The sequence below is a fragment of the Amblyomma americanum genome, chromosome 8, assembly GCF_052857255.1.
Source record: "Amblyomma americanum isolate KBUSLIRL-KWMA chromosome 8, ASM5285725v1, whole genome shotgun sequence".
NCBI lineage: Eukaryota > Metazoa > Arthropoda > Arachnida > Ixodida > Ixodidae > Amblyomma > Amblyomma americanum.
The window spans coordinates 66,763,453-66,790,119 of NC_135504.1; the positions used below are offsets into that span (position 1 = coordinate 66,763,453).

A 26,667-nucleotide genomic window follows, 5' to 3' on the forward strand; every position below is an offset into this window, starting at 1 on the left:
CAGCGTATGCCATCGTGATAACGGTGGGGCCACTCCCCTGCGCTGATGCCTTGAGCGAAGCGCATTTAAAGGCCATGGAAGGAAGAAAGTTTTAGAGCGAAAGCTCTACTCTTCGCCCTACAACTCTCAAGGTCAAGTTTTGTACGCATTTGATCTTCAACTGGAGGAGCGAAGGTGTGGAAATTGACGTCATACCACGTGAGTCGCTGTGGAGAGGCGCCGCAGCTACGCTCGCTCGGAGCCTCGCCGCTGCTTTGCCACTTGACTAGAGAGGGGTATAACAGCTGCTTCGCTGGCGCTAGGCCGCTCAGTCTCGCCTTGGATGAGGCGCGCGCCGGACAGATTCGGGCGCCAAACGATGCGCAACCATGCTTAACAGAGCTTTCGCTCGTATCACCAAGTTTAACAAGCGCTATATCTCTGCTAGTTGTTTCACTCAATCATCCTTCGCCCTCATTCTGTCTTCTCTCTCTCGCCCTGTTCTTGGTTATCGCTGCTGCCCTTATTCTTGAAAAGTAAACCACCAAAAAGCCTTCTAATGCGGACTCTTACCAACGACGTTTCAGGCCTATAGCCACGATTGCATAAATGCGGTTCGTGCGGAACGGGAATTTGTTTTTCTCCCGAGCGTGGCTGAGTATTTATTTAGAAAAGCAACCTCTTGGTGTATGCCCAGCAGTAACTGCGAGCCTCCAGCGAGTGACTGTGAGGGAGTCAATAAATTCTACTTTTATCCATGACACGGCTCACAGGGGAGCGTCAGTGCTGTCGTCAAACATGAGTAACATACATGTCAAAGTGCAGAGCACGTAGACAGTGCGGACCACAGAGGTCTGCATGCAAAGGAAGTGTCACATTTTTATCTAAGCGATGGAAGATCCTCAGGCATTTGTGAACTCACTACACATAAGATAACACAAATAGGACATCTCTTCGAGGGTGCCTTTCGCTACTACTGATCTTTATAGGAGCTGTCTTCCATGTAGCAGCAGTCTTCGTAGATGTCACGGTGGTGACTGAAAGCGGCACTTGCGATGCGGCGTCTGGAATGCCTAAGAGTGAATGCGACTTTTATTTCAGCTTTCGTTCATGGTCTTCGATCCAGTGCTTCGTTTGTTATTAAAAAAGCAACTGCAACACACTTGGAAATATCCTCGTAATAGATAGAGGATTATTGGAAGCCGAGTATAAATTCATGTTATTTAACAAAAGGGAAGTGCGAAAGAGACACCAGACAAAGGATGGACATGAGTTACGACTTCTAACTTTTGTTTTAATGCAAAAGATTCATACGTGCAACTTGATGTCCTCATAACGTGTCAAAAAGTGATGAGAAAGATGATTAAAATAAAGCGAAATAACACACAAACAACCTGTATTCGCTGCTGCCGCTGTCTATGGCTTACAGTGAAGAAAACATCAGATAAAGTTTCATAAATATTCTCTTTAAGCCCATTGCCAAACCAAGTCGCAGGAAATGGACTGCCTCGAACCGCAAAAAGACTTTTTACCTGATGATCCGGTGGTCATGTTTTGCAATCAGTTCACAACGCTTAGATGGTCAAGTTGTTCGCTAGAAAGGTTTTGCGAGCTCTCCTGGAATATGACTTACAGCGAAGAAAACATCAGATAAAGTTTCATAAATCTTCTCTTTAAGCCCATTGCCAAACCAAGTCGCAGGAAATGGACTGCCTCGAACCGGAAAAAGACTTTTTACGTGATGATCCGGGGGTCATGTTTTGCAATCAGTTCACAACGCTTAGATGGTCAAGTTGTTCGCTAGAAAGGTTTTGCGAACTATCCTGGAATATTAAGGCAAGAAATAGGGCTCTAATAAAGGTGTCATTGATTCATAAGAAGCTCTTATTCGTGAACGCCTACAAATTTGATTATTCATATTAAGTTTACCTAAATTCATTATATATTGGTTGTAGTCCGAAGCACTGAAAAAACACGGATGGATGGGAAGACGACAGACATCTGTCCGTTTTTTTTTTCATACTTGCAGTATAACTTTTATGATGCCTAAGAAACCACCAGAACAAGGTAACATTCTTTCGGTGTTGGCTCTAAGGCCAGTGTTACTATTTGGGAGTAAATGAGAACATGCATGGCAGAAGAATTCACTTGTGCCATGGTATGTTTTGGTAGTTATGTTTTGCCTGAACAAAATTAATACAAAAGCTTTAATGAAAAAGATGCCCATTGTAAGAAAGTCATGGCGCAAATTCCTGCTACAGCGCTGTCTGAAACCCAGGAATGAAAGCGACGTTAGCAGTGAGACCATGAATTAAAGAAATGTTCCCTTCAGCCACAGTGAATACGATGCGTTCTTGTCATCGTCGTATTGAGGTTTATCACTTCAGAGCTTCTCCAGTTTCACCCAGACTCCATGCTTGGGGAAACCCAACAGGGATGAGGATGCGTAAACAGGCGGTTCCTGCACAGAAATAGAAAAGACCAGAGTGGTATTTCTTGCGCCACTTGCAGGTGGCTGTGTCGTGAATGAATACGATCCGATGAGTTTATTGCGTTTGTAGTAAAATGTCTTCAACAGTATTCTACAAGATCATCTTATTAGTCAAGAACGGAAGCAAGAAAACTCGTAAACGAGCAAATTCTGCCAGTCGGCGGGCGAAATTTGAAGCGCTAGGTCAACGCTAGCTCCCGTGCCTTTAATCTTTCAGCTTTAATCTTGTGGTATGATCAACAGCAAGAGAATAGTGGGCGGCAGGATGGAGGTGGATGGGTAGTAATTGATCTGCTGGTAGTGAATTCCAACCGACCATGGAGCTTCTTGGAGGTGTTATTTTTTAAGGGTATATTAAAAAACTGACCAGTTTGCAATGCTCACCATATCTGTCGTGGTATTTCTCAATGCTAATGACAACTTTTGACTCTGTGATTTTTAAACTACGCGGTTACTGTTTTGTTTTGCTCATTTCAATATGGAGCAGTCTGAGTGGAGCTTCTGGAGGATGTTGGTGTGAGGTGAGTAGAGGCTCGCATGTGGAAGATGCGTTCTTCCCGGCCTTGAGGCGCACACACCCGAGGACACTTCCGCTGGGTGGGGGCCTCACACATACACACATACACGCACGAAACGCACACCAAAATACATGTCACTTTCACCGAACGAGGTCTTCACTGCTGACAAAGTAAAAAAAAAAAACATGTTTTATATGCACTCTGAGCATACATCAGTGAATGGCAGTCACACTTCATGGCAAGGCATGGGTTTCGAATTCAGGTTAGATGCGGTAGCTGGAAAGTTCTTCAGCCTTTTCTTGGCTGATGTCGCATAACGCGCAAGCTTCTGACGCTGGAGGTACGCACTGCAGGCTTTTAAATGACCACAAAGAAAGCGAGTTCTCTGAACAGGTCGCTGAAATCCAACCAGCAACGCCGGAACAGTGAATCCTTGGCGAGTACGACATTTGTAGATGGCGGTGGAAGTCGCCTTCACCGCTTTTGTCATGGTTTATACACCTCCCAATGCACTTCTTTCTTGGCTTTCTTGCTCTTCCTTGTTCGAAACAGGCCGGTTAGGTGCTTGTAAGTTGTATTGGCACCGAAGAGTCATAACTGTTCTTTTGGATGCGTACGGACCAACAGCCTTTGTAGTTGTGGGAGATGGCTCGTTACCCGATGACGTGTCATGCGTTCTTAGCAGGGACCACAGTACAGTTAGGAACCTTCGGAGCCAGCTCATCAGCTGCCAGGGCTTAAGCCCTGGCTCACATGGAGCGTTTTTTGCATGCGAAAAGGCGCCACGTAAAAAACTCACTCTACCATGCCGCCAAACTTGCACCACCACTACGATGGCGCAACTTCGGCAGCATGTAAGAGTGAGTTTCTTACGTGGCGCGTTTTCGCACGCCCAAAAAAAAACGCTCCATGCAGGCCATAGCGAGAACATCAAGTAAGGTGCCTATTGGATCGAGCAGAAGCCCTTAGAAGGACGATGAAGACGAATGGCATCAAGGGTGCCAAAGACCATAGCAGAGGTCTCGTTTCCTTCTTCAAGAAAATAAATGTGAGACTGTTACAGGCAGATGGTAACGGAGGATTCATTATCACGCAAGAAGGCGATTTTAAAGAAAAAGCTGTTCTGGTGATTGCAAAGATTTTTGCTCGTTTGAAATAGAACGCAGCAAGAATCAAAACCAGAGCAGCTGCGTTGTGTGATAATATTGAATGGTGTGCGCTTGCCAAATCGATCATGGAATGTAGAAAAAACGACGCATCTGTATTTTCAACTGCAAAAGCTCACAGCGACAAGTGTTGTTTAGAAAGCCTCCTAATGAGAAGAGCTACAGGGATTGTCTAGTGAGCCAATATCTGCAAAAACATGTAAGTGCACTGCAGGTTAAAGAGCAGTTTTGTAGAATATACTTCGGTACGGTTGTTCGTTTCTTAGCACACCGTAAACAAAAAGGAGTAAAAAAGGGGAGTAAGTTGTCCTCTAGCGCAATCACTTTTATAAAAGGGAGTAGTCTAGAGGACAGCTTACTCCTTTTTTGCTCCCATACAGGCGTATTCTGGTTTAAATTGTAGACGATGCTCCTATTGGGTGCGCCTTCTCAGTAGAAGTGGAGGATTCGCTTTATTGAGTTCCTCACGGAGAGCTGATTGTAGCCATAAGGAAATATATTGAAAGGATTGGCAAAATAGGTTTTCAAACATCAGCCTGAATGCCAGCAAACAGCTTCAATTCTTTGATTAAATTTTGTTGTAGGCTAGCTTCTTTTTTTTTACTGTTGAGTTTTATTGCAATGCCCGAGCATTAGCACTTTCTTCTTCGTCGTACCTACCTAATGTTCTATATGTTTATCTGCTATTGACCACACCCGGAATCAAGAATTGACAACACCGAGGGAAATAGAGGCTTTTAGATATCTATACATTGTTTTCATTGTTTTATGGAAGGAAAAATCCTTGGCGCGCACGGATTCAGTTACGAGTTCTTACGTTTACGCCACGGGCTTGGTTTCACGCCTGAACCAGCGATAATGGTTAGTTGCAGTTTATAGATATTAACGTCAATTTAGGCCACGATCATATCTGCTAGCATTAAGCCCCACGATAACAGAAAGAGTTGCTTTCCTATCATTCGGCGCATTGAACGGCAGTGATGAGAGAGTTACAGCCACCTCATGCCTGCAGTGGCCTCTCTATAAGTCGCGTCGCTATATCATGAAGTCTATTTTTCACATTTAGGTTTGAAGGGTCCATTCAGCCGGCTTTCCTTGCGCGGAGATCTCGGCTTCGGGTTAGAACGCTCTTAAGAAAATTAAAAGAAAAAAAACGAGAAAAGAGTTATGAGCGGACAATTCGAACTACGAAGTTCATGGTAGTACCGCATATGCACAAAGTCGCCAACAACATATAAAAACAAATCAGAGGACGCTTAAGCTTCGCCTTTAAGAGTGGAACGCTACAGCGTGTTGCAGCGCTGCCAGGGAGTCCAATGAACGCCATTACGTTGAGCGTTGGAGAAATCGCTCGGAGTCTATAGGAGGCCTCTGAAAACAACACAGTCGCTGCTCCACACTAGCACTCGTAGACTGCAGCGGTTCCATCGCGCCTGTTCAGAAACGAACGACACTACTCCAACGCAGAAAGGTCGCATACGCGCGCGCCATCTGCCGTGACAGCGCCGTGCATGGCGGAGTTTCAGTGGGTGCCACACGATGGCACTGACTGCATGCCAAGCACGATTGAAATTTACCGGAAAGGCATGGTACCTGCTAAATTCCAACATCTGCAATTTACATGCTCATAATTGCTCATCTACGCCTCACTACATATTCCGAAGGTACGTTTTTAAGAAACCCGTGCATTCACTGGACGCGCCTTTGTTCATGTTCAAACGTCGAGACGTCGTGGCGAAGTGAAGCGTCCCTGCCTCATTCGCCAAAGACCCTGGTTCGATTCTGGCCTATACCCCGATATTTTATTCTGTGAATGTGCGTGCATTTTTATGCAGCCCCGGAATATTTGCGACGCGCGGTGCGCAGAACTACAACTACTACACGCCGACGGCTTTTCGACCAAACGAGCTGTATATGCTGTCGCGTAAAAACGCCGCTAGCAGATCTGGCATCCCTGTAGCTTTTCCATCACCACGACAGCCCATCGGGCTACGCCCCAGCATAAATGGCAAAGGAGGTCGACTATGTAGAAGTGGAAGGAAACATGCCAAAACATTTCTACAATAAGCCACGGCTCTCGCCTACCAAATTCTGCTGAAGTGTGGACTCGTCTACATAGGCTAGACGGCCCGGTGTTAATGATCGAGGAAAGCAGCATGCGCTATCGGTGAAAAGTGTAGAAGGAGCGAAGTTGGTCGCTCTCTGCATTGCATGCAAAAATTGCAAGTCTCGACTTAATACCATCCAGATTTTAGGCAGAAGCAGGACCACAGAAGCACAAGAGCTGTTGGAGGTTTACCGCATCAAGACAACCGATGATGAATATCAGTTTTTTTTTATGTACCTATGGGAAAAAGATACTTATGTATCACTTCTTATGTGCGAAGACACTTCTTGCGATCCCACTTTTTCGCGCTTTATTTTTAACGCTGCTTATTCAATACATAACCTGTTCATTGAAGGCGATAACAAAATTTCGTGGTAACTATAGTACCGCCTTTAAGGGTATGACGCGGGAGATTTAATGGCTCCCGGCAGTTTATTTTCTTGCCCAAGCCGACACGGTCGCTGCTATAATATTATATGAAATACCACATGACAGGCAGACATATAAAGCCTCACTTTAACGAAGCCATGCCAAAGTCCCTGCGTGGCCTATGGTTAGCCTGTCTGACTGGCATCTTAAGAGGGGGGGGGGGGGGGGGGTTCGGTTCCTGAGTAGTTACCCCAGATTTGTTTCGGTGTTGTTCATATCCTGAACCAGATGAATACTTTTATTCACATTTTAATCATTTTCAAAATCCGACCCTTCAAGTGTGACGCAGCCAAAAATGGGCCTACGGTTCACGCCTATTGATGGACTTGAGTACGGACGCTGGCATTGGCCAGGCTGAGCTCCGGGAGATAACAATGACACATCATAATCTTTCATTCTCTAATACGCTCGCCTACTAGCTAGCTGCTCGTGTTACCTTGTAGCAGGGTGTAAGATGATTCGAACAATGCAGCGCCAAAACAAAGAAAAAGCGAACTGACCTCCATTCGTTTTTATTGTACAAGCGCCTATGTTGGAAAAATGTGAATTTGTCAATCCTTCGCATTTTCCAAGGTTTCACTTTTGAATGTAAGCGCTTTTCTTTAGTGTAGATGGTTTCTGACTATATGCTCATGTCTTGCTTGTATTTGACTGAACTGATGCCTTGTGCAATTTTCAGTAATTGTTCATTAAAAGTCCCTTTTCCTACGCGTGGTTCTGTGATTATCATTTCAGCCTTTGTCCCTAGAAGAATGTTTGATTTACTCCTCATGTAATGTCTCACTTGTGAGGTCATTGAAGTATATAAATAAGTAAGTAAATAAATAACTATAAGGTTTGTTGTTCAATGTTCTGCACCTATATTTTCTTTCCCCTGCCGAAAAAAAGGAGAAAATCTGGCCCCACATTGACCCCAAATCTGGTGTTCTCGTTTGGTCATAAGGACAGATTTTTCTGTAGTATTTAGCATTTTCTGTATTACTCTAATATTTTTTTGTATTGCTTCAGTATTTTTCTGCACTAGATTCTTGTAGTTTTTTTGCCACGTGAAAGGGAAGCACAATAATACAAAAAATTCTGAATTCACTACAAAAATTTTTGTTGTTACCGGTTGCAACAAGCTCATTGCTAAAAACAACAAAATATCTGTTGCAACGATGGAAAATTGTTTTTTTTTTTTGTCGAAAACGAAAGGCTTCGTTACACAGGCCTAAACGTGGCTTGCCCCTCTCAGATCTCGCACCTGGCAGCAGCAGTTGGAGGCTGGTGGGTGCACTTACCTTCTCGTACCTTCCGCTGGGCAGTATCCTGTAGCGCATCACTAACATCGCGAGGGTGAGAGTGAGTTCCATTTGCGACAAGGCGGACGCGATGCACCTGCGAGGCCCGAACCCGAACGGAAAATACGACATGGGCCGCATGCGGTCCTTGTTGGCCTTGCTGAACCTGCGGCCGGAGGAAATGAAGAGAAAAATAAAATGACGGTCATGCTTCGTGGCGCACCGGGGAACAGAGGCATGGCGGCAGTTCTTAGACTGTGCACCTTTGATGGCCGTTTCATTGGAGTAGTTGCTGCCGTAGCGAGGAGCCAAAAAAATATGTCCAGCATTCTTGCACAGAAATTGTGCATATTGGAGTATATGTAAGATACTGTTATGAAAAATATTGAAGCCAATACTCGTTTCTCTTGATGCGTAACAAAATCTTCCTTTTAATGTTTTTTCATCGTTCGCATCAAGCTATTAATACTTCTATACAAAATCAATGGGGGATGCTTTTGACCACAGCAAGAACGTTAATAGCAAAAAAAAGCAAGTCTGCCGACGGGAGGTCTGCGGATATATTGATTGTTATAACTAAATCCTACATTATATAGAAAAAATTGCTTTAATAAACTCTTTCCCATTGAAACATACTTTTCTCCAGAGTTTCTGGGTATGCAGAGGCGCCGACTAGGGTTATTAGTAACCACCAAGCCAGTCTGAACACGATTAGCTATTTGTTCCAGCGATCTAGACCTCAGACGTTTCGCCTATTTTGGGTGAATATAAAGTTTTATTAGAGCACTTTATATCTCTAAATCTATTTGTCCATCGCTTAGATCCAACGACCTTCCCTTCCGAGCTATCATGAACCCGTGATGTTCCTCTTGAAGAGCAGGGGAACGCGGAACTTTCCAGCTGAGATGATGCCGTCAAAGCCACTCCTTTCTTTAAAGAGTCTATAGACTGTCCTCAGACTTCTGTTTATAAAGTCTATCGACTCTCTATAGATGAACGCTAGAGAACAGCCTATAGGCAATACAAATCCTCTTGGTGGTCTAGAGACAATCTATAATTTATGGCCATACACTTTTAGTAAATTTTTGTCTGTAGACTGTCTACAGACTGAATAGACAAAAAGAAATACCAATTGGAAGGCAATAGAGTCTATAAGAATTCTATAGACTGTCTATAGACCATTTTTGTAAGAGACGGATGAATCATCTTCGTTCTGAGAAAGTCCCCTAAACGAGCTGGCTCAAGAGGTATTGCGAAAAAGTTGTAACGTAAATAGAAATAGTTGATACCAGTTTCTGTAATTGCAGGGGCCGAATACAACAATTTTCGTTGGAATTTCTTTTTCGGATTTAAAGGTTATGGCCCCAGTCAACGGCAAAAGCATGCCTTTTGCTAGAGGTACCAAAAAGGGACGAGAAAGACAACATCAAAATATAAGTGGAATTTAGTAGTTATTTTGTCAAGGCACAAAAAAGCAAGGCCCCTTATTAACCGCACAGTAAAGGTACACTTATGAACCGCCACATGGCTTCCACAGCTCAATAAATAAATCAACGACACACCGAAGCCGGAACCTAGCAATTCACCTTCTTAGAGGCTGCGGCACTAATTTGAATGACGGAACGTTGCGACGCGAAGCAGTTACCTTTCGGGGTCAAACTTTGTCGGCTCCGGCCAGAGCTCGGGATCGTAGTGGAGCACCAGGGTCGGAACAGAGACGTTCATTCCTTTCAGGATACGTACTCCATTGTGTTCGTAGTCTTCGTCGCATATCCTTCGTATCGAGCTGAAAGGGCAAGCAGTCCCGTTAACAGGTCGCCGGACGTAACGAAAGGTGCATCGAAATGACACTGAGGACACATTCATCTCACTTGTGTTCTAGTAGAAATCGATTTGAAGGCTTCCGACACATAAGTGGATATTTTCCGGACTCCGCAATAGTTTCGATAACTTCGGGTTCTTTGACGTATACTGACATCACACTGCACCAGTGCATTTTTTATTTAATTTCACCAGCAATCAGGCACGGCCACCTAATGCGGATTTGATGTCACGTCTTCGTGCTCAGCACCCAAACATCGTGATTGAGTTTTCTTAAATATAACCGGGTCTTTTGCTGCCGAACAAGCATTCAAATAGCCCCAGAAAGCCAAGGAGTACATTTTTACTGCGCACAAAACTTTTATGAAGTGGTTCTTTCCGTGTCCTTAATTGTACACTCAGGAAGGCAAAATCATGCTTCTAATATGAAAGATGGGTTGCGCATATGGGACGTTCGCTAGCAACAGCCTCAGTTAAACGATCGTGCTTGTCCCGTGTTGTACGCTCTTGAGAACTTCCCATATGCGCAGCCAATCCTTGTATCGTTATGACCCAATTTGCCCAACAACGCATCCTGCTGAAGATCAAGTTGGCATTATGAAGTCACTAGAGGGAGGTGATTTACACAGGCGGGCTTGAAGTTGTTGTCCATGTCCTTTTACCAGCCGAAAAGGATCACTTAAAAATATTGCGTGTTTATTGACCTGTTTTGTTGAAAGAAGCCCATTATTTCGCACTCTTTAAAATAGTTTAGCGAGATCAAGACGTGAGATCGAAAGTTGTAGAAGAGACAGAGCACGAAAATTCTGTGAGGCGTTGGAATTTAGACAGAGGGGAAGATTGGTTTCTTTTGTTTGCAGTAAATAATAGCAGGAAGTCACCCTGGGAGGGAAGGATATAGCCTCAGGGATTCGGAGAGTACTTGACCGAGGTAGGTGAGCTCCATGATGTTTTCGTACGTCAATTCACCCTGCATAAAAAGAAGGTAATGATTAGAGAAGGTGAGGTTTGATGTTGCGGCCTGTTCAGTCATTGTCGCAGGTAGCAAGAAATACGCCTTTTTGCCCAAACCGCAAGCAACTTGTCTGCGTCCCAGTTTGTAATGAGTTAGCATTACAAATTCTTGTTTGGGATTGTACTAAAATAGTTTACGAGATTTCCTCGTTGTAATAAAGAAGCTTGAAAGGTTGCGGAATATTTTTGTAGATTTAAACAAATGGTTATTTTGCAGCACAGTGAGCATTTGTGCAGTTCATTTGTGATTTGAGATAGAAGCCCCAAAAAATAAAAAAAAGATCCGCATACAGGTGCTGTTTTGCTTTACCAGCAGAAATAAGCACGTCACACGCCGAGAAGCGACGAACGGCTATAGTTGATTCTTTAACACAAAATCTCGTGAGGAGAGAACAAAGAGCACGTTGCCATGCGACCTTATTTCCGAAAGAAATAAAGCAATGCTTTTCTGCGTGTTCGGAGCTCATTCTCAGAGCCATCGTTACCAGATGCCCAAGAAAAAAAAATTCCGCAACATTTAGCGGTGCCTTTGCTTGTTTCTACGAGTGCCTGTGACGAAATGAATAACTGTGAGCTAAATATTTTGAACGCTTGTATTGCTTGGTACCAACAGAAACACTCGAAGAATCGTGACTGGCCTAAGATCTGCGCGTCTGCGAACTATGGAAAGGTCTTGGCGAACCCAGAAAACCTTCCTGGGCCCTTCGCACTGTCTTGGTGAATACTGACGGCTAGATATAGCTGGTAGAGAAGCGCACTCGTCTCCATGCCATTGTTTGGAGCACAGGCAGTCCTTGGCAACATTTTTTAGCGACTCTTTGCCCCGGCGTTCTTTTAGCCTCCTCCCTTCGGTTAAGCTGCTACAGCTAAGCAAGCGTTGCCGCTGGCTGGCTGACGTACTAATGAAGGGCTGAGTACTGCTCAAGAATTTATAAAGATTCAATAACAGAATGACTTGTTTAAATTATTGTCCCTGATTTACATCTTCATTAGCTAGCAAGAGAAGGCGAGAGTTTTCGATTTCTTTATGCTAAGATATATGACAACGACAGAAGAGCCGTCATGAAACTGACCGCTGTAAAAGAGATAAAAAAAACGGTAATCGGTGGTGAAAAAGAACTCACATCTTTCTTGAGTACAGCCTGGATCTCGGCTCGAACTTTTTCCTGGATCTCCGGATGCTCAGCGAGTAAATAGGAAGTGAAGGCTAGAGGTGAAGCTACGGCGTCGATGCTACAATTGCGAAATGAAGAATGCCTCCTTAGGAAGAGACAACATGACCGGGAACATGCTAATCGTCATAATTAAAGTGAGTTGGGCTAGTTGGTGTTTTTGAAATAGCTCCCGCACAGTAGCAAGAATGCAAAAGACAAGCCACCGCGATTGTGACAGCACAGAGAATTGAGTAATGTATAAAAGACTTTTGCATGTCCATTGATCTTCCCTGCTAGTTACGATGGCGGAATCTTATGGCCCTATGCTCGTTCTACATTTCTCTCCCAGTAGTCTCAAATGCCATCACCCCCCCCCCCCCCCCTAACAAAAAAAGCAAAGACGCAACTGTATAAGAAAGTTTTCCGTTAGCTTTAATATGAACACGGTAGATAGAAGCGGAGAGTCTGTTCTTCGACGACTGTCGAGAGCCTTTGTTGCTGTCGCCGCCACCGAGTTGCTCATTTCATTGTGGGCATAAGTCAGCCCAAGAATGCGTTTCTTTTGCGCAGCATTTCGTTTCCTTCCTGACAGCCAAACTGCCGTTAACGGCAAGTGACAAAATTCTTTATTAACACTTGCCTGACGCTCAGAACTGTGTTTCGCTTGCTTTAATCTCCACAACTACAGCTTAAACATGCCACTAAAGTATAAAAATGCGATACGCTGGCATATCGCATTTTGATAAGTTAGTGGCATGTTTGCAAAAATTGGTGCTCATTACAAGACGCCTTAAACGAAAGATGTTGAAGATGGTAAGCATGACTGTGACAGGGGAGAAGTGGATGCTTAAGGTGTGCAGGAAAGCGACACATCATCAGCAGGGAGCGCTGTGCTCTTATTGGCTGATTATGTCAAAAGCGCTGCGCTCTCATTGGATGAGACGTGAGATGCACTGATTGCATTAATGTGAAATTAAGCTGCAAGCCACTGGAAAATTACAAATCAAAGAAGATTTTCAAGAAAAATAATACTTGAGGTCCCCTAAAACCATGGATCACGTTTGCAGCACCTTAAAGTTAAGTCAGAAAGCCTCGTTAACTTTTGGCAAATATTAGTGCTCAGGCCAAAGAACAGATAAAAGCGGGCATTTCTGGCCAAATTTATTTCTGAGAAGAGTGTGCTTTTTTCGCAAAACGGTAGTGACTATCTATTAACTAGAAAAGTTGTAGTAAATGGAAAAACTCCCAATGATGGACATTATTTGAAACACACCTTGTTCAATTGTCTGTGGCGTCCCAATAAGGCGAACTTGAATTATCTGCTAACAAAACCAAAACAAAAAATTTTCTTACCTAGCAATTACAAAGATGCAGGTGTTGGATGCTGTTCTCAGAGCAAGCGGGTGCGACGTGAGGGAGCTGGATAGCTGTCGGCCTGGCGAGCAAAAGTAATAGCTTGTGAAATGGGCATCGTGAATGCTTCCGAACTGATAGACTATGGGTGAATGAACTACTAAGTGTTGATACATTCGCGCATCACTATTGTCTATTTATTAAAGTATGTAGCAGGTGATGTGCAGCAATTTTTTCCACTTCTATGAAAAGTTGAGCTTGGCTGTAGGTGCCGAAACATGTTGATCTCATAGCGCAGAGAACCCTATCCCATATTTGTGCGACTTAGGATGTGTATCGAATTTATATGAGAAAGTTTGAAATGAGGTGAACAGAATTTACTTGTGACTCTGATATCTCATTCGTGCGGTTTTGCACTAACTTTCTAGATATCTGCGCGTAGCAGCCTCCTCAAAACATCGCGCAAATTCGGATTTCTGCATTCCAGAGTTGTTTGCGTTCCCGATGAATAAATATGCGGTTTTTTTAACTGCGTACTGCTTCGAGAGTCTGTTTGCATCAGTACGGTAATAAGTACACATGCAAAGCATTATGCAGGCTAAATTCATTTAATTCACTAATGCCGTCATGAAACAAAGATGTCGCTTGTAAAAACATTACAAATCAGCCGGCCTTTTTTGTTATGCAAAATGCATTCAGATTTGCGGAAATCCACCCGTAACGTGAAGTACGGGACTGGACACGCATGGCTGCTTGGCGATCCTACGCCCTCATTTTTAATCTGCTCACAAAGAGTGGCTATAATGAGTGGAATGAACGCGCACTTACTCGATTTTTTATTTAAGGAATGCGACAGTCGACGGTGGTTCGGACGTGTTCTCATTCCTAGGTGTGTTAGAACTCACTGTTGCCAAATCTCGCTTCCAACTTGCTATCTCCTCTCTTTATTCTGCTTACTGGCCTATGGGAGAGGCTTTTGCCGGTGCCGCCCCACTTGCGTGATGAGTGTGAGCCCTTGATCTAAAATACTGTTAATGCGAAAGCATTACATTGTTATGTCGCGCCAGCAAAAGGTGTCCGCAAATATTGTCCGTACGATTATGTCGTTGTGTGGAGACAAAAGCGCAAAGGTTGTGGTTGTGGGAGGTAGTGCGGGAGTAGATCTTGAAATTAGAAATGTTTGGTTGGTAACCTGCAATTAGTCAACTAATTAAATTATTTAAAATAAATTTGTATTTGAAGCAGGTTTTGTGTGACTGATTCGATGAAAAAAACAATGTAAATGCGTGAGAAGGCTTACATAATTTAAATAAAGAAAAAAGACAAAACAAAAATAAAGAAATAAAATTCAGGAAAGAAAGCAAATGAGTAAAGAAAAAAATGAAAATGAACCAACAAAGTTTCACCAAAAAAATTTTAAAAAATCAAAAATAAAGAGAGAAATCCAGGAAAGGAAAAGGCTTTGGCATTCCCGCTCTTAAGCGGACTTAAGTGCAATCCTGTAATTTCTTGCCCTTCAGCTAAAGGAATACGCAGCAGCTACAAGTCGTATTAGCTTTTTTTTTTTGAAGCGGTGCTTTACAATCTGGCTAGAAGTTGTTACTCTTGCTGGCATTAGCTGCGCTCTGTTTATTATTATAAAAGGAAAAATGTGGTCTCAGAGTGAACGGGAGATGACTTACAAAAGAAAAGAGCTATAGTAATACTTGCCTTCATTTTTTCCATTCCCGCTGGCTTCGTCTCGTTCTGAGTTCAGCAGTAGCTGAAGCACGTCCTCCTTTTGGGGCTATTGAAAGGAGTGGGGTGGAAAATTTAAACGCAGTGTGCTTTGGTGCGGTACAGTTATGTCTAGGCCGGAAAAGAGTGTGTCATGGCTGTACTTCTGGAAAGGAGCCTTCTTTTATTTTACAGTTCGAAATAATGTGCAAACTACTCTGCGAGCCATTGTTGAATATGCTCTTAGCATTTGGTATTGTTCTCGTTGTCGGCTTTTACGCCTAAGAAATCACTAAGAAGATTGCGCCTTCACTATTAGACATACCTGCGTTGTACAGCCAAAATCAGAGGGCATGACTCAGCTACAAAATAAAAATTGACAGATGATTTCGAAAGTCGGTAATGCGAGATTTGAGCGCACCTCTTCGCGCGCCAGCTGCCACCTCTGGTAGGTGCCGTGTTACCCTGCTAGCCACTCTCCCGAGTCCACCCGTGGCAGCCACCTTACAGTTGTCCATTCCTCCGCTCCCCAGCAGCGCAGCTAACCGGGACAATTTTAACGCGACAGCGTTAAGGAGCTCGTGTCGCAAAAAAGCCGGTGTCGTCGGCGTCGGCGTCATTGTCCGTACGCGAAAAATGGCGCATCTCGGCGGACACCTGAACCGCGCCGTAAGGGAAGGGATATTAACGCGACAGCGTTAAGGATTGTTTGATAGATGGATTTATTGATGGATTGATGGACTGATCGATGGATGGTTTGATGGATTGATTGATTGATTGATTGATGGATTGGTGGATTGATTGATAGATTGATTGATTGAACTGCCTATCGATTTATTTTTCTTTTTAACACGACAGCGTTAAGGATTGATTGATTGATTGATTGATTGATTGATCGATCTATTTTTCCTTCAATAACGGCGCGATCCGGGTGTTCAGCGAGAAATGTGAGACAGGCGTCATTTCCTTTCCTTAAAAGCAATTGTTCATTTCATTTTCCTTCCCTTACGGCCCGGTTCGGGTGTTCCCCGAGATATGTGAGACAGGCGTCCTTTCCTTAAATTGTCCAACGAGCCATGCGTCGCGCCGAACGGGCGATGGCGTTCCGTGCACTCTACGGCAACGCTGCGACACGCTGTCGCGTCTCACTCTTAAATACGAAGCTTAAGCGTCCTCCAATTTTTTAGAAATGTATTGGCAAAAGCCGGTCCTACAAAGGGCCAAGGTGAAACCTTCTATTTCCAATATTGGGCTGAGCACTTGTGCTGATTGGCGCGATTGTCAGGTGGCGTGACACATTGATTACGCCAACTCTGACGACGACGGCTAGAAAGCGGAATACAGGAACGGGCGCCTAAGAGCAGCGCTCTAAAAAGCTCTAGTTCTGACAGAATGCAGCCAAGGGCCCGACTAACTTGCCGCTTTAAAATACGAATAAAAAGGTTCTCCCAGCTTCAATTCTGTCGATGAGAATGCAAGACAGCTTTATTACGCTTGTGGGGACACTAGTCAAGCTGGAATGCGGTGATTGAAAACACTTTTACTCACGTCTGGATTTTCTCTGCGGTGATTAATGATAGGTGTCATCCTTTCTATCATCTCATCGGATGGAAGCTGCGTGAAGAGCGACCGCACGCCGAGGAGAGTCTTGTGCAGTAGTGGACTGTCCGGAAGAAGGTCTGGAAAGACAGATCGGGAAGTGTGAGCGTTGATTTATACCTGCTGGTTAATACCTATGTGTTGAAGGGTGGTACCTGATCGAAGAGGATCACTCGATAATATAAGGTAAAACATTATTCCTGAGCTAAGAGAAGCTTTGTTTTCGTACCCAGCTGTTCTCAACAAAAGAATTTATGAGCCGGAAACATTTTCTGAACGCAGTTTTTTTCATATGATGTAATATTTCAATATAACTATGAATATATCCACAGATCACCCGACGGTAGTCTTGAATTTTTTTCTATTGACGTTTTCGCTATCATCAAAAGTTTCCCCATTGTTTTTATATGGCAGACTTAACTGTTCAATGCGACCGATGGAAACATTTTAAAGAAAAATTTTCCAACATATATCAGGAGAATTAACCACTACCTTCAATATTTCTATGTCGGTCAATACCTTACAACTTCCTAAATTTCAAAACTTTTGTCCCAGACTGTTGGACATGTGACTGAAATGGCTTTCTATGCCATCTTGAAAAAGAAATTCTGCTAGAAGCACAGTAAGTTGTGGTTGTCCTGTTGCTTCTGTGTTGTTTTGAACTTGGCACCAGGGTGCTAGAAAGGTTTGAAGTTTATAGGGTCGAAATAATAAGGTAAAACTGGATACCGGAACGAAGAATATGTTTAATGTCAAAATAAACAAAATTGGTGGCCTCTTTGTCGGAAATAACCGATGAGGTTAATCAAGAGGTGTACGTAACTCAGGCTCATTATCGATGGCCGGCGTTGTTAAGTGGGATGCTTCATGTTTCGAGCGTAATTTTTATACTGACCGCAAGCCGTATAACATAATAAAGGTGAAGATATTATGTGCACCTTGCTTTGACTTGTTTTTTATCCTATTATTTGCCACATTCCTTACCTTCGGCTGGAGTAGGCTGTTTTTCGGAGGCAAATCATATCAGCTTCGTGGCACGACGTATTAGTTGGAAACTTACGCCTTCACCGGCTGACCGGTTGCGCATAGACGGTGCTGCCCAAGCAGATGAGCTGTAAGGAATATATAGGGACATATCCCCCTCAAATGGGGAGTCTCAACTGTGTCCCCAAATTTTTGTTTTCTTTTACAAGCTGCGGATAAGATAATTATGTCCCAAAATATGCATAGCGTACCCTTTCATGCGTTTTGAATTTCTGTCCGTGGGTTGAAACCGTCCAATATGCAACAAAATATTTACTCCTAAAGCACGCAGAATAAGTATAGCCACCTTTTCGATCAAATGGATGCTCATGTGTCATAACTAGACGGCCCTAGCGCTCATCCACCGGCAACCTTGACAGCGCAGAAGTAGCAGCATAAAGTTCTGAGGGAGTTTCAATGACTCATCAGTCAGAGAACTTCTCCTTCGCGCTGTAAAACCTCTCGGTAGGCTCGTCTAAGGGTATCCAGAAGACTACAGGGAATGTGAGCGTGGTTGTCAGTAAGCGATATCGTGACGGATCGGCGCGTAGTTTTGTTTCGGTGCATTTTGTGCGTTCGACTGGTTTCCTATTCAAGGTTACCTATTCAATATTAGTTAACCAGCCTGCTAGCTAGCACACCTTAGCTCTATTTTTATGCAATACCGAACTGGCAACGCTATGTAGAAAACCGGGTTTAACTGAAAAACCTATTTTTAAATATAGTTGGAACACCTTGTATGCAATCCAGACGGGGAAAAAAAAACACTTGATGTGATAACAATTGTACCGCAACATTTACGAATGCCCCACAATACGACGCCTACTCAGTCGAGAGGCAGCTGAATTCTGAGCGGCAAAAAATATCTCCATGCCCACGCCATATGTTCGCATGATATAACCGAATGCACCAAGCTCTCATTTAAGCTCGTGATTTCGGCATGTTTTTTTTTCTTGCTTTAGTTGTATGTGGCTGTGTAGTTGTATGCGGATAACTTTTTGTGGGAAATTCAGTTGGTGTCACGAAATCGGCGTCGCACTGGCGCAGTCGTCCCGATCTGTCGCAATAAAAGGTCTACGAGTCCACATGGCGCCGAAAGAGAATCCTGTCTAAAGGACCTTGAGTGGCAGTGGGTGAATATTAAAATTTTTCGCACAGTCAGTGCATCGGCAAAGAGTGCAATATTAAAATTATACTTGATGATGAACGTTTCGAATAGTTTTAGAATAATTGGCACGAAAGTCGAGTGAGGCATCCGTAATGTTTCTCGACGGCTGTTTGGAAAAGAGCGCCCATTCCGACTCGTCCTATAGCATGCTGCAGCGACCAGCCTGCCCGGGAAGGAGGGTTCAACGCCGGCATGCTGTCCATCGCTGTGACGGTGTTCATAAAGCTGGCACATATGACCCTCAGGATTGGTAGACGCGACACGTTCCAGCCAGGTTTATCAAACTCAACCTTCATGCTGGACACAAGTCTATCTTTCTTGGATATCAATTTTAATTTTGTGAGGCAACTGTGGAACATTCAGATACTTTTATACGAACATATTCATGAGAATTCTCTAGCCTAACCTTCCGGTGGATAGTGAAGCCTTGCTTTTAAAGTATGTCCTGCCCTATAGCACCGAGAGTTAAGACTGCCATAGAAAACCAATGGGCTGGTTTTTTTACAGTAATTCAGGAAACTGTGAAATATTGTAAAATGCTATCATGAACTTATTGATTTGAATCGTGTCATCTTCTGGTCCGCCGCAAAATCTTGCTTTTAAAGATTTTCCCGTGCCCCCATCGATTAGTTAAGACTGCCGTCGATAACAAATAGGGTGCATCTTTGATAACAAATAGCAGGAAACTACAAGCGTCCAGAGGGGCGATCCGCGGTTATATTGATTATTATAGACCAATCTAATTATAAGCGAAAATATTTAGTTGATGAACAACTCCTGTTGTAAAAATTCGCTTGTGTAGAATTTCTGGATATGTTGGAGGCCACGGCTCAAAGTCGCGTCTCCCTCATGAAATGAGGTGCAGCGCTACAGCCTAATAGCAGAAAAAGAGGAGCACTCGCCAAAAAAGAAGCCTGCTCGCTGCCGTCACCAGTAGCAAAAGTTAATTTTCCTATGCGCATGACATGACAGTCATATGTTAAATACACCGAAATCGTATTGCGTAACCTGTAGCGGAGGTCACTGTAGTGTCTTTCATCAGCTACAGCTTTAATTCCATGGCTTATAGCCCCGTCACTAGTCGCTTCGGTGTATCGCACGAATGTTCTCTGTGTATGAGTATACAAATAGCGAATAATCATCACTCACGTATTCGATTCACATTCGAATCGGTTCCTCTATTGTTCGATTCATATTCGATTATCTTTCTGACTACGCTATTTGTATTCATTCGATAGTAAAACTGCCCTATAAGTATCAGATTCTGTTTAAAAAAGTACTATTCGCGCCCCTAAACTTGAGTACTTAGTCGCGCATGTACTGGTTCGTTCAAACTGGATTTAGCCAGCCGTTGTTGTGGAGAGTAGGATAAAAATTTGGGCAAGTCGACACCTTTTCATTGTAAACGAAACGTGGCGAACGACCAGATTTTGCTCCTGGTCGGGAAGGTTATTTTGTGGTAACCCCACAACGATATTTCATTAAAAGCCTCGTTCACAATTAAGAAAAGTTAACGTGAATCGTGCTAACGTGAATCGTCAAGATGGGAATGATTAGGCAATTTTTATGCTGAGCAACAGTGATGTTGTGCCGTGGGTGTCATGGTAATGAATGCGAAGGATGATTAGTTAGATTTGTACTAATTCGTCAAGTTCTATAAAGATGACATTCCGCTCGGGGTCATTATTTCGGAAGCTGGCACTTGGCAGTAGATGGTATCGAGTTACATGCATAATCATATTCTAACCCCGTGTTTGAAGATCATTTTGTGCTGGCCAACCCATGTGCACTGGTTCATTAAAAAACAGCGCCCCTCTCTGACCTTCCTTCTCTTTTACCTAGCGCAGCACTATTTAGTTTGAAATCATTGTGGTAATGACGTGGCATGGCAGTAGATGCATGTACGGCTATAGTGGCGGCTGCAACAGGAAGGGGGCGGGTTCTTAACCACAGATGTCATTATGATTTCTACGGTGAGAGCAAAGGTCATATATCCGTATTGTTTTTTTGTGCATATCAAAACTTAACGACGTTATTCCGTTACCATGATTTCTCGTCTCTGTACTGTAAACAGGCCAGTACGTCCCTGACCGTTAATGTCGGCAATGTGGTATTTCTTGTACTCAGTTGAAATTAGATAAGAGTGCTGCGTCTACGCCTTTATTCTTGCTGTACAGTTGCGCTATCCTGTTTCTGCAATGAGACGGTTAACGGCTGCCAGCTAGTTTTTTTTTTTTTATCGTAGCTTGTGGCGTGGCATTGACATCGTATGTTTTATGCTGCTTTTTCATAGACCTACACTGGCTGTAGGCTGCTTGCAGCGTTTATGCTGCGCAGGCCAGCTAAATCCGGCCGATCTAACCCTGCTGGTTCATTACTCGCTGCTGTGAATTTCATTTCAGCAGCCTCAGGTATTCTACTTGTCCTTCGTGCGTACAGTTCTCTTTGACGCTACCCTTTAAACTACATATATTCAGTTGCGATCTTTGCCTTTTAATTTTTTTCTCACGCGTAATTGGTCTTACCATTTCGCTATCAATCAACGGGCTATTAACGTAGTAGTAAAATCGTAAACATAATATTAGCAAAATAAATTCATTCAGCGGTGAAAGACCTCAAAGTGCTACAGATACTAACTGTTTACTTCGTTGCTTTCTTATTTCAAACAATGCCTTAGACATTAATACTCTTGGATCACTCCGTGATATTCGCTTACGACCGCTAAAAACTTTCCAGTTGAATTTCTTCATTGCGCTGTTTTGGTTTCTGCTCCTTCAACCGAACGATAGCTGTGAAGTGTATGTGGTCTGTGGGCCACGTGAGGCAAGTAAAAAAAAAAAAGAGAAGTATAACTGCTGATACGTCATTGGTTTTCATTCGAGCTCTTGAAGCAAGCTGCTTTCTCTGGTTTAGTTATTTAAAACTACGTATTACTGCTTATATAGTTTATATTCTACCGTTTACCGACCAATTTCGGCCGCCATTTCGGCGATTTCGACTCATTTCGGAGATTATTCCGAAGTGCTTCATGCGTAATGCATGTTAACTGGTTCACCACTACTACCACACACTTACTGAGCAAGAAGAGCACGGCGCCACCGAACTGGCCCACGCTTTGCCGCGCCGACTCGGACAGGGCAACCGCAGCCGCGTTGTTGCGCTGGACATCCGTGCGGGCTCCGGCGAAGAACTGCAGCCCGAAGTCGGCCGCCATGTTGCAGAAGGGCCCGAACACCTCTATGCAACCGTCCGAGCTGTCCAGCTTGGAGTCGAAAACTCGGAAGCACTCCTCGGCACATTCTCGCACTAAGGGGAAGGCCTGGAACAAGGATTCCTACTGTGATGCGACGTTTTGCCTGAGGGACGCCGATGATTTAGCAGTGACGTTAGCCGTCTATGTCTCTTGTCCTCACAGAGTGTTTTTTTTTTTGTCGTAAAGTTTGCCAGAGAGCACAGAACATTAAGACAGGGGTTTTCGAGAAATCTATAAAGTAAGCATGCCATCCAGTTTGATGTAAAGACACAGACTACTAATATAGGCGTTGTCCGTCATTCACAAGCCGAATTGAGAGTCATTTTTCGCAGCAACCCCGTCTCCCGTGTAATTGGTAGCGCTTCCAAGCTGGTAAAATGTTACAGGAATGGTTGCAAGCTCCGATTCACACACCTTAGGTATAGAACACTAGTTTTTCTAGTGCACAAATTGCTAAGCTGAAATGCGGTGCTCATTTCGGCAATACATATTTTCGGATTCTATCTGCGGAATGGCGTTCCAGACGAGCAGACGCACATGCAAACCACACTGAATGCAAAGCTTTGGAAATAGATTGCACGATTTTTATATTTAAAGAAAGGTCTCATGCTCCGTGTACTCGCTCGTCACTTATGCCCATATCGGAGCATATGTGCTGAGTAGTACGCTGCACAAAAAGAAATACTTTGAGTTACGAATGCAAGAGACTTACTTAAAGTACCGCATCTTGCTACTATTAATGTAGTAGAGGAACTTGGGTGGGATCACGGCAAAGAAATTCCGTTTGTGCCCATGTTGTCGTGTTCAAGAATGCGAGCCATCTCCCAGGTGAGCGTGGAGACATCTTTTAAAAAAGAACGGCTACCAACTCTACGTAAACTGCATGTTCGGGAGTCTGCTACACCCTAATAGTACGCAGAATACAAAAAAGAACGAATCATAACCTAGCTATGCGCTGGAACAGGACGAAAGAGCTAACAATGGCGCGAACACTTGTACCCGGTTTGCCACAGTACCAAGACAATGTTCTAGCCTGCTTGGCACCCTAAGAACAGGCCGAAGACAGTCCGCGCAATCTCTGGGTGCAAGAGCAATCCTGCCGGCAGCGTCGAGATTCCCGGTTCAGTACTATGCACTTTAGACTCCCGGTTTCTCCCCGAAATTGTTGGCAACACACATCGCTTTGGACTAATTAAGCATAGCGTTTCTTTTCTGGAGTGAACCGGGTGATTCAACGAATATGTTTTGCAGTTTTTTTAATACGCTTTTTGAGCAAGAAGAGCGTTTTTTCGGCATAGCATTGTCAGCGTTGTAGTACGTTAGAGTGCAGCTAAGACGTGCTAAATAGCACGCTGGTTAAGAAATAATAAACACGGAACTTTTGAGATATTACTTTAAGTCCCGCTAATTAGAGAGAGCCGTGCAGGCAATTGTAAGTTATATATAGGTAATATTTATATCAGTTTTAAGAATTCCGAAAACGCAGTCCTTCCCGCCACTGTAACCCAACAAATTTTGCCTACATAAGGCCAAAATAAATGCACTTTTCAAAAAATCTTGCAGGAAAAAAAAGCCCTCCCTTTACATAGCTCGTCAGTATAGCCATAGCACTGAGGGTAACAGCGTTTTCAAAATTATAAAAACTGACACGAATATTATACTTACGGTGGGCTACGCTCCTCCCAATAAATGAGGAAATTTAATGTAACAGTGAAAACCATAGTCAATATTAGATAACCAGCTTACTTGCTTGGCCGGATTTCGATGCACTGTGTACCGCTGACAATGCTGTGTCGAAAAGTGCACTTTCTGGCTTGAAAAGCTTGTTTTTAAAAATTCCCCCCCTTAGGTGAAACACCCTTAATTTTTACCGCCTATGTTCTAACTCGGTATTGTCCTAGGAGTCAGATCGAGCTACACTGTGAAGTGATGTCCTTTCACAGTACAGTTCGTACAGCTTTTCTACAGCCGGATATAAGTTCCAGACATTTATTTTTGTCTCTGGGCAGCAACTTGGCATTGCACTTACCTTTTTTATATTGCTTGTCTTGAAGGCGGGGAGAACAATGTTTTTCAGGTGGCGCCAATCATCGCCGGACAGTCTGGTGAGCCGGACTTCGTTCACGGGAAGGTTCTTGGACACGACGGTCATGATCTATAATCACCAGCAATTGTGAAGGAAAACAGCGTCACAAGGCTTTTTCACGGTGTACCATAGAGATCACACCGGTACCTATTTTTTATCTTTACTTTAAACGTCGTGAATCGCTTTTCACTTCTTGTCATTTCAGGTCCACTTCCACTGGTATGAACTGGTTGACAACCACCCACTGAATGGCCTTCGTAGCGTTCACCATGCTACACAACCAGTCGACCCCCCTCCCCACTACAGCCAGAAAACTCATTAGGTGGTGTTCAAGCTTATGCTGGCGCGACCACAATGTAGTGAGCTTGTCTCGCAGGTCTTGTGCGCCCCAGTGTCCTTGATGCATACCGTACAGGTATCGACATGTTCCTTTGTTATAGGGACGCGTCTATCCTTGATGCTGGCAGCGCTGGTAGCTATCAGCTACGAGATAACTCGACTCCGCTGCTCCGATTTCTACGTATATATCCTCAGTACAGACCACGCTCGAGGGTTTCGGGCGCTAAGTCGCGTCACCAGCACTCAGGACACAGCCGATGAGGTGTTACTCGAAGATACGAAATTTCCTCTCTGCATTGTGTGGCTCCTCTGTACAAATGTCATTATTAGTGGTGATGTCTATGAATGATACGCACGCTAATTGTTAAACTATCCGTAAAGCGATGGGGGGGGGGGGGGGCTCGATTTTTGGCGCTGTATTTCCCCCAGTTGTGTTTAACATTACCGGGGCCCTGGACTGTAATGAGGAGGTCATGATGCGAAAAATACGAATAGGCTCTTGCGGGGACTCTTGCTCTCAGGATGTCCCAGGCCCCTCACGCGCTTGATCCTGTCCCCTCTGATTTTCCCCTTCTTCTCTGCTCCAGATAAAAAGGCGCCGCTAAATGATCGTTTAGGTACTTGGTTTGGGCTTGAGAAAGCGCGCTTTTTCCGCTGCGAGCCTCAGCTCCAACACAGAGTGTAGACCAGACTTCAACATGCATACACGTGGACCTGAACATGTGGACCTCGCGGAAATTCCTCAGTAAAGAAGAAACAAACACCTAAAACGCATTTACTTCTTTTTTTATTTTGGAGTAGGAAATTTTCAACAATACCGCAAATAATATATCGTTAGAATTTTTACATATATTCAATTTTTTACCTTCTTTGCCATTCGTACAAGACTGTCCTTCGCATCAGAGGCGACCTGCGGTGAGAACTTTCATGCGTTGCCACTTTACATTATCGTATTGTCGACTGTACACACCCGCCTAGTTCGGCATGTGTAGTGTTGTAACCACAACTGCTGCGTTTCCTTATCCCCTCTTAAACGACGAAAACAATCGGCTTGAGCTGGCTAAGTTTGCCAAAAGTAGGTTCTCATTGTTTCAGTCATGTCGCTACAGATTGCAAAAATTTAGCAGCGCTCTGATTACTGCTCGTGTAAAGAGTGTGCACTTGTGCGCTCTGTTCTTTTTGAATGGCACTTTCTCTCGTCTCAAATGATGAAGTTGTGCTTTCTTGATGCAACAGCAAGGAAGCGTGATCGACACTTTGTGTAATGTTTTATCGCTGCCATTTGGTACTTTGGTGATCAGTCAAGACAATCCTTTAGTGCAGTGTTATATTCTCATTGATGCAGCTAGAATAGATTCAGAATTTAGGAGATCGGGCTTCACCTGTCGTCCGGTGAAGTACTGAAAGTCGTTGATGAAGATCCGCTTCATCAATTCGAGGTCTCGAAGCACAATGCCAGGCATTATGCCGTTGTAGTAACTGAAAAAAAAACATGGCATGAACACGGCTTTTAAACCTCTTATACAAAGTGAAGGGAGCCAGGCGCTTGAGGCTAGACTGAAAATTGTACACAGCTTACAACAATAAGGTGAACCAGTCGATATGACATTAGAAAGAACAAAAAGAGGGTATGCTACACTCTTTCCCTGACCGCTAACTACAACGTGGATCAGAAAATCAAAACTTGCGGACCTTAAAATATACCGAATATATCATTTCACTTAAATAAGCATAAAAAGAATAAAATGAAATTGTATGGTTAAGGGCGGCTCAGGAGGTCATGCGTGTGTTCGCTGTTGTTTTGTCGGTATCCTGAAAGTGAAAAAAAAGTGTTTGCTTTGCTTACATATACAACGAATCAAACACTATAAAAAGAAACTGCTGACGAATTTCAATCAAATGCACATCGCAAATTAACTATGGAAAACTTATGTTTGGCGGGCGGGCCTACATAATCTGAAGGGGCCGGTGTTTTAACAAGCAGACCAGCCAACAATACCGATCCCTTCGCACCGGTTCTGGCAGTCATCTGCTTGAGCTGCGCAAAAGCTGCGAAAGCCGCAACCGCAAACCTGATTTCGCAGGGGTCTAGTTCCTTACTAAAACTCTGATCAGGACATGAGATAAGTGAATCAAGCATTCCGCTTTCACAACAAGAGGTCGACTTGTTG

General features: G+C 43.8%; 1 protein-coding gene across 1 annotated transcript in view; it reads right to left on the reverse strand.

Moving 5' to 3' along the window:
• Positions 1-717: 717 nt before the first annotated feature.
• Positions 718-26,667, reverse strand: part of LOC144101844 (cytochrome P450 3A56-like) — a 36,851-nt gene continuing 10,901 nt past the window's right edge. The window contains exons 4-14 of the mRNA XM_077635065.1: positions 25,879-25,975; positions 24,101-24,226; positions 21,894-22,137; positions 16,577-16,707; positions 15,023-15,098; positions 13,313-13,394; positions 11,930-12,038; positions 10,673-10,761; positions 9,616-9,756; positions 7,971-8,136; positions 718-2,440 (exon numbers count right to left, since the gene is read on the reverse strand). Coding sequence (XP_077491191.1) covers positions 2,363-2,440; positions 7,971-8,136; positions 9,616-9,756; positions 10,673-10,761; positions 11,930-12,038; positions 13,313-13,394; positions 15,023-15,098; positions 16,577-16,707; positions 21,894-22,137; positions 24,101-24,226; positions 25,879-25,975 — 1,339 coding nt within the window. The 3' untranslated portion in view covers positions 718-2,362. The remainder of the gene's footprint in view (positions 2,441-7,970; positions 8,137-9,615; positions 9,757-10,672; positions 10,762-11,929; positions 12,039-13,312; positions 13,395-15,022; positions 15,099-16,576; positions 16,708-21,893; positions 22,138-24,100; positions 24,227-25,878; positions 25,976-26,667) is intronic.